Source organism: Poecile atricapillus, chromosome 25 (genome assembly GCF_030490865.1).
Source record: "Poecile atricapillus isolate bPoeAtr1 chromosome 25, bPoeAtr1.hap1, whole genome shotgun sequence".
In the NCBI taxonomy this organism is placed as follows: Eukaryota; Metazoa; Chordata; class Aves; order Passeriformes; family Paridae; genus Poecile; species Poecile atricapillus.
The window spans coordinates 813,780-826,864 of NC_081273.1; the positions used below are offsets into that span (position 1 = coordinate 813,780).

The 13,085-nt window shown below is 46.3% G+C and overlaps 1 protein-coding gene across 2 annotated transcripts in view; it reads left to right on the top strand.

The window, feature by feature from the left end:
* Positions 1–13,085, top strand: part of ARHGAP32 (Rho GTPase activating protein 32) — a 243,552-nt gene that overhangs the window by 171,430 nt on the left and 59,037 nt on the right. For both annotated transcript variants that reach the window (XM_058856945.1, XM_058856944.1), the window contains 2 exons: positions 366–443; positions 7,486–7,567. In XM_058856945.1, coding sequence (XP_058712928.1) covers positions 366–443; positions 7,486–7,567 — 160 coding nt within the window. The remainder of the gene's footprint in view (positions 1–365; positions 444–7,485; positions 7,568–13,085) is intronic.

The following is a 13,085-nucleotide window of genomic DNA, read 5'->3' on the forward strand; positions in this document are numbered from 1 at the left end:
AGCTCTTAACTCCTTGCTGTGAGAGGGAGCAAGGAGACACATCCCAATGCCTACACACACGTGGGTAGGGCAGGTAGTGAAAATCAGTTCAGCTGCTTGAGCAGGTTTTCCCAAGAGTTTGACACCATCGCTGCAGTTTAACCGGAACCCTCCAGGGAACCTGCTGCTCTTCAGGCCCTTTTCCTTAGGAACAGCTGCATCCTGTGTGCTGGATAACCCAGGAGCTCTTCAACCTCACTGTTCAGCTTTGCAAAGGTAGATGTGCAGCTGCTCCAGAGTTTTTGAGTTTTTTGCAGTGCTGAGACTGTCGTTACTGGAACTGTGCTCTCCTCCTGGCTGTGACTGATGCTGTCAACCTTTTGCAGGTGGGGGACATCGTGTCTGTCATTGACATGCCACCAAAGGAGCTGACCTCGTGGTGGAGAGGAAAACATGGGTTCCAGGTAGGCACCAGCATAGCCATGGCAGTGGCACTGGAGTAAGAGCAGGATCCTCAGTGCTGTGTTCCTGGAGCTGTTATGCCCACTCAGGGTGGCTCAGGGGATGAGCAGCGTGACCCTTCCCTTGGTGTCAGGGGACTCCCCTTCTTTTTGGGTGGGGCTGGAGCAGACACAGGGTCTCCACTGGAAGTTTCCTTCCTCCCTCACCATGGAAAGGAGGGCTGGCCATGTGATGGACAGCTGGCCTGATGGCACTGGAAGCTTGTGCTGCACCCCCTCCAAGGCAGCTGACACTGTTACTCACATCATCCCCTTCCTTCCAGTAGCTAGAACCAGATGAGGCAGAGCATAGAGGTTTTGGAGAATTCCAGCTGATGAAACAGTGCTGCTGACTTGGACAAGCCACCCATCCATGTCTGTGTTTACTCTGTGGTGCCAGTGTTGCTGGTCCCTGTAAATGTCACAGCATGGAGGTTGAATCCAGAGATGGAGACTGAATTTTCAAAAGGTCCTAAGGATGCCTGGGGATTAGGTACCAAACCTTGTGTGTTGAAATGGCACTGTCCTTCCAAGGAGTTTTTAGTCCTTTGGATTTTGCCATTAGGAAATGTAAAAGCTTTAAAAGTCTCTTTTAACCAAGCAAACCCTGGGGGGGCTGACTTGTGCCATCTCACATTTCAGCTGCTTTCAGCCACAGGGATTTCCATCTGCAGCTGCTGTCTGTGCGTGGGTGGGATGAGGAGTTTGCCCTGCAGAGGCTCAGGACAGACCAGACACTTGTGTAATTTGGCATGGAAAGTCTTCTCAAGGCTCCTCGGCTTTTCCCTGACAGACCTTTCTGTGCCACACCCAGCCTGTGGCCCAGCTGCTGTCAATGCCCAGCGGTTGCATCTCCCAGTCCCAGTTGGATGCAGTGAAGTTACACTATCCCAGGGCTGTCTGCTCAGCCAGGGCACGTGAGACACAGCTTTTGTTGGTTTTGTGTCAGGTGTGGGAGTTCAGGTAACATCTCATTTGTAAAATCAGAGCAGAATGGACATAGAATATCTGCTCTGAAATTTCATTTGTATCTAGAGTCAACACACTGGTACTACTTGAACAAACTCCTGCTTCTTAACTGTCTCGTGGCTTTGCTGGACTTGTATCCTAATCTTAGAAGCCTTAAAGCTGAATATGCTGTACTGTCATAGAATCACAGATTGGCTTGGGGTGGAAGTGACCTCAGTTCCAACTCTCAATCAATTAAATGCTGTAATACTGCTTGGAATGATCAGCCATGATTAACTTTCAAGTGAATCAATAAAGCAAAAGAAAGCTACTCCGTGGTCTGTGCCTGAATGTGGACACTTTGCACAGGGTTTGGGATCCCTGTGTGGGATGTAGATCCCATCATTCATGGTGGGCTCCCTGCTTGCTATCAGGCTGGCTGGCATTGGGGCCAGGTCTGGAGAAAAGCACTGCTGATTAAAGGCACAGAAGCAAGGCAGCCCTTCTGCAGTTTGTCACAGCTTTTTGCCTCTCAGATCACAGCAATCCTGTTTTGCTTTCCCAGCAGAAAAATATGGTGATGAACAAACTGCCTGAAAAGGGGATTTTCTGTGTCCCTACACAGTCAGGCTCCTGACACAACAGCTGTGAGCAGGTGCAGAAATACAGCACCATATTCTGGCTTAACAGAAAATTAGGGGTGGAATAATTTTGTGTCCTTAATGACAAGCAGGAGCGGTCACGGTGTAATCAGGTGCCAGCCACAAACACCATGAAGATGCAGCTCTGTGTTCCCACAGCTCCAGGAGCTGTGCTTGCTCAGAGTCATAACATGTGTGTGGAGCTTAAGGCTTTTTGAGCTCTAAATGTACAGAAAATGTATGTTTCCTGATGGAACAAAGTCTCTTGAAGATATGAGCAGTAAGAATTCAGAGAAAGGGAATTTATCTCTGGTGTTGCTACACCAGACCAGAGATGAGTTACAGGGAGAAGTGTTCTTGGTGGATGCTCAAAAAGAGTGTGTAGGTGAAGGCTGTTGTTACAGCAGAAGGTGTAAGGACAGATGAAGCTGTGCAGCCTCAAGCATTTGTTAGAGGCAAACAGTTCTGTTCCTGTTTAGGAACATTGCAGTGATAGCAATCTGTTGATCCAGTCATTTGAATTAATAAAATAAATCAACAGAGCCCCTCTTGCCAGATAGTTGTGATTCTGAGAGCAGATAAAAGGAGGAGGTCTTGCCACCAAATGTTGGACAGCTTGTCCTGTTATTTCTCAGGTTTTTGCTTCATGTTAGGGAAGGAGCAGGGTTTTATCAGCCAACCACAGCTTCCATTATAAATCGTGTCTTGATAGAAGGAGAGCAAGAACAGGGAAGGAAATTTCTTGTTTCGCTGAAAAGGGAAAAAAATACTTCTTGACTTAAAGGAACTCCCCTATTTTTGTGCATTTGAAGCAGCTGTGAGTTGTGTGTGCCCAGACAGAAGTGCCTTCACTCCTGCCTGTCCTGCATCCCTTGGGATAATGGGAGGGCTGTGGTGAAGAAGAGGTGGCAGCTCTGCGGATGTGAGCCAAAAACCAGCTCTGACAGGCTGCAAGCACCTGCAGCTTGGATTCAGCAGGGAAGTCAGAGCATTCCTGCCAGCCAGAGCTGTCCTTCAGGGATGACTCACTGGGTCTGTACCCATCACACTTCCCTGGCACAGTGCCTGTGCTCTCTGCATACCTGAGCTCATGACTGCATTGCAACACACCTAATCCTGTGTGAACAAAACAACTCACGAGGCATTTGCTCTGCTTAAAGTAAAATGATTTTTAAGACATTTTTCTCTTCCAAAGCCCTCAGTGTGAGTCAATGCTTTCTCTGTAAGGTTGTTACCTAAATTACAGCCACCTCCACATTAACAGCCTTCAGCCCTCTTTGTTCTGCTCTGCTTTTGCTTCATGCTTTGTCTTTTCAATCAGTAGCTCTGTGTCAGAGAGCTGAGTCATTGGGGACAGGACCTTGTTTGATGCACAACTGCCTTTGGTTGTCCTGAATTATTCTGGTTTTGGGGAATAGTTTCCTGAGTTGCAGAGCTGCACCACAACCTGCACTGCTGGAGAGGTAACAAAATCAGGGTGTGCAGCCTGGGGGGACTGGGCTGATTTTAATCAGGCTGTGATTGCAGCAGCTTCAGCTGGTTGTGAGACTGCAGGTCCCAGTTCCACAGAATCCCAGGATGGTTTGGGTTGAGAGAAACCTTAGGGATCGCCCAGTCCCACCCCTCCCATGGGTAGGGGCACCTCCCACTATCCCAGGCTGCTCCAAGCCCTGTCCAACCTGGCCTTGGACACTTCCAAGGATCCAGGGGCAGCCCCAGCTGCTCTGAACACCTTGTGCCAGGGCCTCACTGGGAAGGGAAGAAGTTATTCCCAATATCCAGTCTAAACCCCATCTATCCCTGCCCTCTGGCAGTGGGAAGCAATTCCCTGATCCTGTCATTCCATCCCTTGTCCAAAGTCCCTCTCCAGCTCTCTGGTTTCCCAAGGTACTGCTGGTACACCAGTCAGGAATGGATAATCAGTAAGTACCATCCCACACAGATACTTTTTTTGTGAATAAAAGAAATCAAAATAGTTTTGTGGCCAGGTGTTCAATTCTCTTTAACAGGAGCTCAGGACAAGAGGAGTAACAATCCTGTTCCTCCTGTTAGTGCTCTAAAGTGGAAGAGCATTTCAGCAGGGGGGCTCTTTTGGGAATGAGGTGAGGGTGTCCTGCTCTCTGTGTAGTCATTTGGCAAAGACTTGGTGAAAATTCTGCTCAGGAAGGCCAAACAGGCTATAAAAAGTTGCAGTTTTCTTGTAAGGTTTTGCTAGATTGTCATCAGATTTAAAAGAGGAAACTTTTGACTAAAATTCAATCCACACTTATATTATGTCAAACCCAAAAAAACATTCCAAACGTCTCAAACAATGTTTCATTTGCCATTTACATTGCTGGTACTTCCTCATTTGTTTGAATTCCCTCCCCATATCTTAAAATTGTCATTGTTACTCTGACTTTTCCCCTTAAAGCCTCTTGTGGTCTCCAGTTTTAGCAGCCACTGGCATAGAAGTGAAAAGCTAAAGCTGTAGTAGGTGTTTCAGAACAGTTCTCATGCACCAGCAGCCTGTACCTTCTTCCTCTGCTGAAGGTCTGTAGTGATATATTTAACCTTTAGATGACCTTGCATTTATCTAAATATATACTACCCTGGCTATTCATTTTCCTACATTGCCAAATCCTTTAATCCTGGCTCAAGCTCTAATAGTGCCCTGCTACATCTGTTGAGATTAACTCTTGGACTAAACTCATGTATGTATACAAACTCAAGGAAAACTTCCCATGGGAGGAGAAGTAGCGTCTTTTAAGTGGGTGGGCGTGAGGCACAAGTTGTGGGTTATAACCCCGAGGATCTCCTGGGGATCTTGCAAGAAAGGTTAGAATAAATAAGTCTGAAAATGTAATTAATTTGTAGCAGTGAGTTAACATCAGAGAGCCAGCACAATTCTTTGCCCCTAAAAAATGCGTTGTAATTATTGGTGTGAACATGGCAAAAGTGATACATGGATAGAGGTCGAATGTTTGATTTGGGAAAGTTCTGGGATGTCTGGAAGCAGTGACATAACCATCCAGGGTCTTTAATTTCTGAATTCCTGGTTAGTGTGTTGTACAGTGCATCCAGAGACATATTGTGTTAACAGTCAAAGACAAATGAGTTTTGATTTCATGTCCAGCATTTGATTAAATGCTCAGCAGTGTGGCATCTGGGGTTGGGGTTAGATCCAGATTTAGATGATTAATGGAAGGTTGGGGTCCCAGGACTTCAGGTTTCCTTACACAATGTGGGCAGTTAATGAAAATGGAAGAAACTTCATCACTCCAGCTGTGGAGTTTCCCAGATGATGTCTGTGGTGGGCTGAAACTTTCCCTGGATTTGTGCATTTTTCCTAATTTAGAAATTGCCTCCTGTATCTCTCACATGGGAAATGTCCAGCAGAGACTCTCAGCTACAGTGAAGTGTTGAAGCTGGGGTTGTTCAGCCTGGGGAAAAGAAGGTTGTGTGGAGATGTCAAAGCACCATCCAGTGTCTGGAGGGGCTACAAGGAAGGTGGAGAGAGACTTGGCATCAGGAACTGATGTGACTGGACTGGGGGAATGGTTCAAAATGAAAAAAGGGAAATTCAGGTTGAATATAAGGAGGAAATTCCTCCCTGTGAGGGTGGGCAGGCCCTGGCACAGGGTGCCCAGAGCAGCTGTGGCTGCCCCTGGATCCCTGGAAGTGTCCCAGGCCAGGCTGGACGGGGCTTGGAGCAGCCTGGGACAGTGGAAGATGTCCCTGCCATGGCAGGGGTGGAACTGGATGATCCCTAAGGTCCCTCCCAACCCAACCCAATCCATCCTTGGATTCCATGATTTTAAACCATGAAGTGTATTTGTTTAAACACCAGCACTTCAGTGTCCATGCTGCTCAGCCTATTCCTTGGCACCTCCCAGGAGAGCAGATCCCTGAGCCATGAGCTGCCCGAGGAAGGGCCTCTGAATGTGATGCTGCTGGTCATGCTCATTTTCTTCTGTTAATTGGCACATTTCTGTCTATAAACAGCACAAAAATCCCCACTGTGTTCCATAACTCCAGGACACCATGGCCTGGCAGACCTGGCACACCCAGCTGAGGGAGTGGCTGGTGCAGCCATATCTCCTCTTGGGTTTTGGGTGGCTTCTGTGAGTCACTTGAGATGCCCAGGCCAGTCCCAGTTACAGAGAACCCCAGCTCAGAGCCTGAGTGCTGCTGATGCTCTGACAGGTTCTGCCCTGAGCTCTCAGAGTCTCAACAACAATCGTATTTCAAGTCTGTGACATGGTGGGATGGCTGAGAGCTTGTCCTTGTGGTTGGGCAGAACATTGCCCAGCTGGATGTTGGGGGTGTGGGAAGAGGAAAGTGTGTGCTCTGATAACTGTTGCTTCCTTAGGGAATTTGAAATAGCATCAGTCTGGACACCCCACATGACACTGCCACCAAACTGCTGGGAGGGAGGTTGGTGGGTGAAAATCAACTTGGAATAGGAGGGAGATCAGTCTTTTTCCATGGAGACAAAAGGGAATTGTGTAAAATGAATTAATAGACTGCCAGGCTTGGTGCTGACTGCCCTGTGCCTCCAGAGGATTTCATGGATGTGCCAACATGACTGGCACAGTCCTGGCTCAGTTCTGCTCAGATGAGCTCGGGGCACATCCTCTGGCTCTTTCCTTCATGTTCCTGTGGTTGAACAGACTTGGTGCTTCCAGCTGTCCCAGTCACAGGCCTGACAAGGGACAGGGAACCCTGCCCTGCCTCAGATGAGGAGTCTGGGGAGGTGCTGCTGCCTGACTTACACCTCACAATACAGGAGCTGTGCTGGGTGAGAAACACAGAGAAATGTGGGGAAGGATGGAGCATGGATTAAAGTTACCAGAGGTCTGCTCTGGTCTGACTTTCTGCTGGGACGAGAGTAAGAAGAAAGATGCTGGGAAATCAGAGAGAAGATGGGGATACAGGGAAGTGCCAAATTCCTCTCTGGTCACAGCTTAGCCTGAATCTTTGAACAGGGAAAGGGAAATAATTTCACTTCTCCCCACATACAGCAGCCCCTCTTGAGTGGCATGGGAATGTCTGCAGACACATCCTGCTCCAAGAAAACATTAGGATCCTTCCCATAGCCTTTGACCCTTAGGCTGGTTTAGAGGGACTCTCCAGCCTTTTCTGCCTTTGAGGGGCTGCAGGGAGAAGTGCTGAGTTAAAGGTCAGTGCAGGGACACAGAAATTACCATTTGAAGTTAATCACTCCTGGACCTTGCAGTGCCTTAAGCTCTCAGATTGTTCTGTCTCAGGGTGCTGGCAGCAGAGCAGAACATGCAGTTGTCAATGACTGCTGGTCATTTGATGCTGGATAATGTCAGGGAGCATCAGGCAAGGGGAGTTGAGGGGAGATGTTGGTTGAACAGTTCAGATCATAACACTCCATTTCCTCTTTTTCCTCCATTTCTGTTTTACTCCAGGTTGGATTCTTTCCCAGTGAATGTGTTGAACTCATCAACGACAAAGTCCCTCAGTCCGTGACCAATTCGGTGCCAAAGCCAGGTGTGTAAATCAGCTTTTTTTGATGCAGTGAACTGGAGTTCTCTTTGTGTGTTCCATGTTTAATACCTCCTTCACATAAGTCATGGATGTTGACCATCCCCTGCACATCCTCATGCCTCCCTCTGTGTATCGATCACCTACACATTGCCCTTCTCTGGGCAGTTCCTGCTGTTGAATGTCTTTCACCTGCTGTACAAACTTGTATCAATGTCCACTTCCTGCCTGACTTGAAAGATTAAATTCTGACTTGTCAGAATTTCAAGATACTTTGAGCCATCTGTAATGAGAGAGTCCATGAAACATCGCAGCTCTAGGTGATCAAGGGAGTGTCAGGATTTTTTATAGAGAACATAGATGAGCAGGAATGTTTGTGCTGATCAGATGGAATAGATCACCTTGGTACTGGAGGTTTCTTGCTGCTTGAGGATAAATGGAGGAAGTTGGATGTAACAGAATTGGCACGCTGGTTGCTTGTGCTCTGGATTCATGGCTGCATCTGCTTCCTCCTGCCTTCTGGACATTTCTGTATTGTAAGAAAAACAGACAAATTAATCCAAAGTTCTGCTGAAGGAAGAAAAAATAAATAGAGAATGGGACTTTACTGTCAACCTTCCCATCCTGTCAGTGTGTTCTGGAAGTGATTGGCATTAGATGTGCTGGCATAACTGAGATCTCTGTAAAATTTACTGGTGGGGAAGCTGAAATTTAAAAAAAGCCAACTGTATTCATATAGGTAAAGTTATTTCTATATATCTGTAGTATCGAGAAGAAGTTTGAATGTGCTGGTTTTTCTTAAAATGTTAAGCAGCTGGGAAGTGGAGTTGGTGTTGAACTGCTATTCTTCTCATCCCTCTTCTCTATTTTAAGGCATGTTCATCATCTTGGCTGACTTGATCCTTTAAAACAAATAGGTATGATTCAAAAGCTTGACTTCTGCAAAGGGAAATAACAGCATTTTAGCAGCTCAGAGCTCTGGAGTTTGGTGGAAGGTCACAGATAGCCCAAGCTGTGAGTGCTCTGCAGTGATCTGTGTGCTTTGGAGAGCTGGCAGGTCGAGGCAGGGGTGTCTTCAGCCATTGGCATTGTCAGCTTCTGACATTCCTGGGAATAAATATTTGGAATCAGAGGCACAGAGGTGGGCATTTCCTGGATCCAGGACCTGCTGCATCAGCTAAAGCAGGAAAAGCAACTTTCAGCCTAAGCACAAGCAAATGTTTATTGTTAAACATGACTCAGGCAATTCAGTGTGCTGAGCTGCTGAGGAGCAGTGTCTCTGCTTTAGCAGGAGACAGTGGAGCAGAATGGATGAATAGATTCTATTTGGCTTCAACAACATGCTGGGGATGGATTTCTCCCTTCCTTCAGCCCTGGGAAATGTTTGCTATAAAGTGGACAAGCCCATGTCCCATGGAAAGTAGTAAGTTGGAAGATATTGGCAAGTCACAAGGGTGTCCCCTGACCTTCCCTGATGGTTGTTCCATGGGGACATTAAAAGGCTCCTCTAGTAGAGTTCTAGTGGGTTCTGAGATGTAAGGAATGGTGCAGCTGATTCTGTCATCCTGCCCCTCCTCTGCACACAGATTTAGTGATGCCACCCCTTGGGTGTGTTCTTTGTGCACCTTGGGAAGTGGCAGCACTTGTGTGATGTTGGCAGGAGGCTGGAATTCCCTTGGACGCTGCAAAAACTGGTGGGAGAGGAGTCAGGGAGGAGGTGGAATATGGTGCTGGAGGATGCCAGGGCCTCTCTGGATGAAAAGTGCTGTGTGAGATGGGTGAGGGGAGGAAGGCAGGAAGGAGTTCCAGTTCCAGGTGTGCCAGCACAGCCCAGGGAGGTGGCACAAAGCAGGACTGAGGTGCTGGAACACCCTGGGTGCTGCCAAGTGGGAAACTGGATCTTCCCAAGGGCACCGTGCAGAGCTGGCTGGGAATGGCATTGCTGGGTTAATGCACTTTTTTCTCCCATATTCCTGCATTTTGTGTTTTCCAATCCATGCCTTATGCACACAGGGTATTTCTCATGCACCTGAATACCCACATTAATTACTCTTCTCCCTGTGCCTGTATTTAAAACATCAGTTTGGCTGTCCCCAAGGAACAGAGACTTTCCTAAAAGTCTCACTTGGAGCTGTTGCCCTCACTTGACATTAGCAGGGAATTTCATCTTGAATTAATGTGAAGTTTTAGATGTGGCCTTGATGAGCTGCACTTATCAACAGGCCAACTTTAATTTCTTTAATCAAAATATGATGTGTGGAGCATTCAGGACATTGTGTATGTGCAGAGTAAAGCTCTTTGCCACGAAGGAATTTCCGAACACAGAACTCTGCAGGCTGCTTAATTGTCCCTGGATCTGACTGGGCTGAGGAACCTAATGAAAAGCAGATGGAAAGCAGGGAACTTCCTGCCCTGGGTTTCTATTATTATTTATAATTAGAGGGTTTGATGTGCACAAGGGATAGGGACAGCATTTTAATGGAGCCATAAAATATTGCAGTGGTCTCTAATGCAGGGCAGTGACTGCAGTTCCATGTAGATGAAACACAGGGAAGGACAGAGGAGGGTTGGGATTGAGGGCAAACTCTGTTTTTGGAAACTGTATTTCCATGGACTGTGGCAGGACATGCTTTGTATGAGCAGCAATGGAGCCAAGGCCTGGGATAAGTGATGGAAAATGGGCCACACAGAAAAACTGGCCTTTTTATTCAGTTCTGAACAGTCAGAGTCATAGGAAAGAATATCAGATTTGCCCCAAGTCACCTCTCAAATATATGTGACAATAAAGTTGGGAGTCAAGAAAGAAAAGGTTCCTGTTGAGAGGTCTTTTCCCTCCTGTGTTGGACTAAGCCTGTGCCCTCTTTTTTTTGTGTTCAGTCCTGTAAGAAAATAGTTTTTTTTCCCAGCTGGGATACCAATGCTTTCCTTACTGTTTCTATTTATGTCAAAAACCCTGTGAAGATCTAGGAAGGCTCTGCAGGCTCATCAAATCTCATGTTTCTTGAGCACTTTCCTTTTCTCTAAATTCTCGCAGTATTCTTAGTGGGATACAATAATGATAACTTTTGAGCCTAAAATATTACATTAGATTGATATCTACTATTTCATAGTTAATATTATCAATTTAGCTGAATTTCTGTGCCAGAAGAGATGGAATCAGGTCATATTCATGAGGATTTTTAGAGATCCAGGATAAAGTCTGCATTTAAATTTCATATATTCAGAGAGAAGTTAATCTTTTCAATATTCAGTGCTGCTCAGATGGAAAAGTGTGAATAGCTGCTCTGGATTTTCCTTCTAAGTAAACATTTGTGAATTGCCTGAACTTTGTGGCTGTGCTGATTCTTCTCATCTCTGTCTATCTCTTTTTTTGGGAACAGTGTTTTATGTCCATGTGTGTTCATGTTGTCCCTACTCCTCAGTCACAGGCAGTGTCTCAGCTCTCTCTTTCAGTCCCTTTCTTCCTTAGAATTCTGGATATTTGTAGTTTAGCAGTATTTTAACCCACATCTCACACTTTACCTCATACCTGCAATTTGTTTTTGTCTTTTCCTAACAAGCTGCGTCTTCCTGTGACCCAACTTCACTGCAGTGGCCTCAGCAGGGCCATTTTGGGGAAGGTTTTAGAGTTGCTCTTTGCTGAGGAGCAGCTGCTTTCAGTGGGGAAATACAAAATTAAGCTGCAGTTTTCAGGGGGACAATTAGAGCTGAAGAGAAGAAAGGGGGGATAAGAAGGTGATGTTTCACTGTTTTTTCCTCCCCCCAAAATAAGCATTTTTAAAGTCTCAGGGGTCATTTCTCACAAAAGATGTATAACCCAGCAGCTCTGCCCAGCTTTATGGAGGAGTTTTCAAATTCCTGTCTCATCCATTTAATTTATGTTTGAGAGGTGAGGTGAAGGTGCTCTTAGGAGACACAACATTAAAAGGTCCCCTGTCAGTATTACAGGCTATTGTGAACGACTGATTTTCTTTTTAAAACATCAATAACAGATTGATCTGGGTCAGCACACCCGATACAGATAATCCAGAGTTTCAAGAGGATTGAAATTTGGCTCTGGATCAGGCTCTGCCCTGACCTCCTGCAGGTCTGGTCAGTGCTGGAGAAATTAATTTCAACTGCAAGAGTGCAAATTGAGACACATTCACTGAACTGTTGTAATCACAACAAGGTCATGCCTGGTTTGAAACAGCCTCATTTCTTATCCCTGGATAAAAAAGATTGTAGCCAATTTTTTATTTTAATAAAAATTGGAAAAGGAAACTGCAAATAGAGCTTAAATTCTGCAGATGCCCAGGCTGAGCAGACATTTGACACTTGCAGGAGCATCATGTCTTAATTAGTCCTTTATAAAGAAAACAGGGGAAGTAAAAGTGTACATAATTGGTACTAGTCTTGTTAATCTGAAATACAAAAAAGCAGTTGATCAGTGTTCATGCCACTGTCTCATTAAGGCTGAATTAAATGGAAATGTGCTGAGCCAAGGCAGGTCTCCATTTCCAGGGGGGAAGCAGAGAGGGGATGAGCTGCTGATGAGATAGGAACTGCTTCCAGCCCTGCCAGGCCTCAGGACTAAAGTCCTACAGGGAATCCTGCTCCCTTGAGCACAGGGATTCAGGAGGAAAGGCCAGCAATGGGAGTGTGGAAGCTCACTTCAGGACAGTCCATGCTCAGGGGAGGTGCTGCAGGAATTTCCCAAGGCTCTGAAAGCCGCCGGGATTCAGCCAGCAGAGATTCCAACAGGGGAAGGCCAGCTTGGCTGTGGAATCCTTAGGCTGGAAAAGTGCCACCATTCCCCAGCAGTGCCACACTCAGCTCCAGACCACGTCCCCAGGTGCCACATCCACACGCTTTTCCCAGACCCTTCCATCACAACACAAATGGGGGGCTGAGGCAGAGCTGGGCCTGCCTCCTCTGCAGTTCAGGATTTTCAGGAAGAAGACAGCAGCAAAATACAGCTCTGAGACAATTACTGTGATTTTTGCACAGGGTGAAGACTAAGAAGAGCTTCTGCTTTAGTACCAGTGGAAATGAAGGAAAACTCAACATATAACAAAATTCAATATATGACAAACCCTGTGTGATTTGGCAGGACAGGGATGATGAAAGGTCAAACATGCAAAATGTTGGGGTTTTTTCAGCTGGGACACAGGGTGGGAATTCCTGGATCCTGTTGAATTTCCCAAGTGTTCAGCACCAAATAGCTTGAAGAATTGGGTGTATTGGATTGTGCTGTTCATATCCCAGCTGAGCTTTGTGTAAAATGAGCCCATTTTCAGTGGGAGCGTATTTTAACCAGCTGCCTTTTGTTTTTGTTTTGCTTTTTTCCTTTTTTTTTATTTCTCCCTCCCTAGTCTCCCCTGCCCATGGAGCCCGTCCAGCGTCCTGGAGCTACTTCGCCCCTTGTACGTCTTCATTTATTCCTTTGTCCTTTCACTCTTGACTTGTTTCTCTGTCTCTTTCTTTCCTTCTTCTTTTCTACATGCAGGTCAGTAGCACTGATGCCCTGAAGGATATTTAAGGG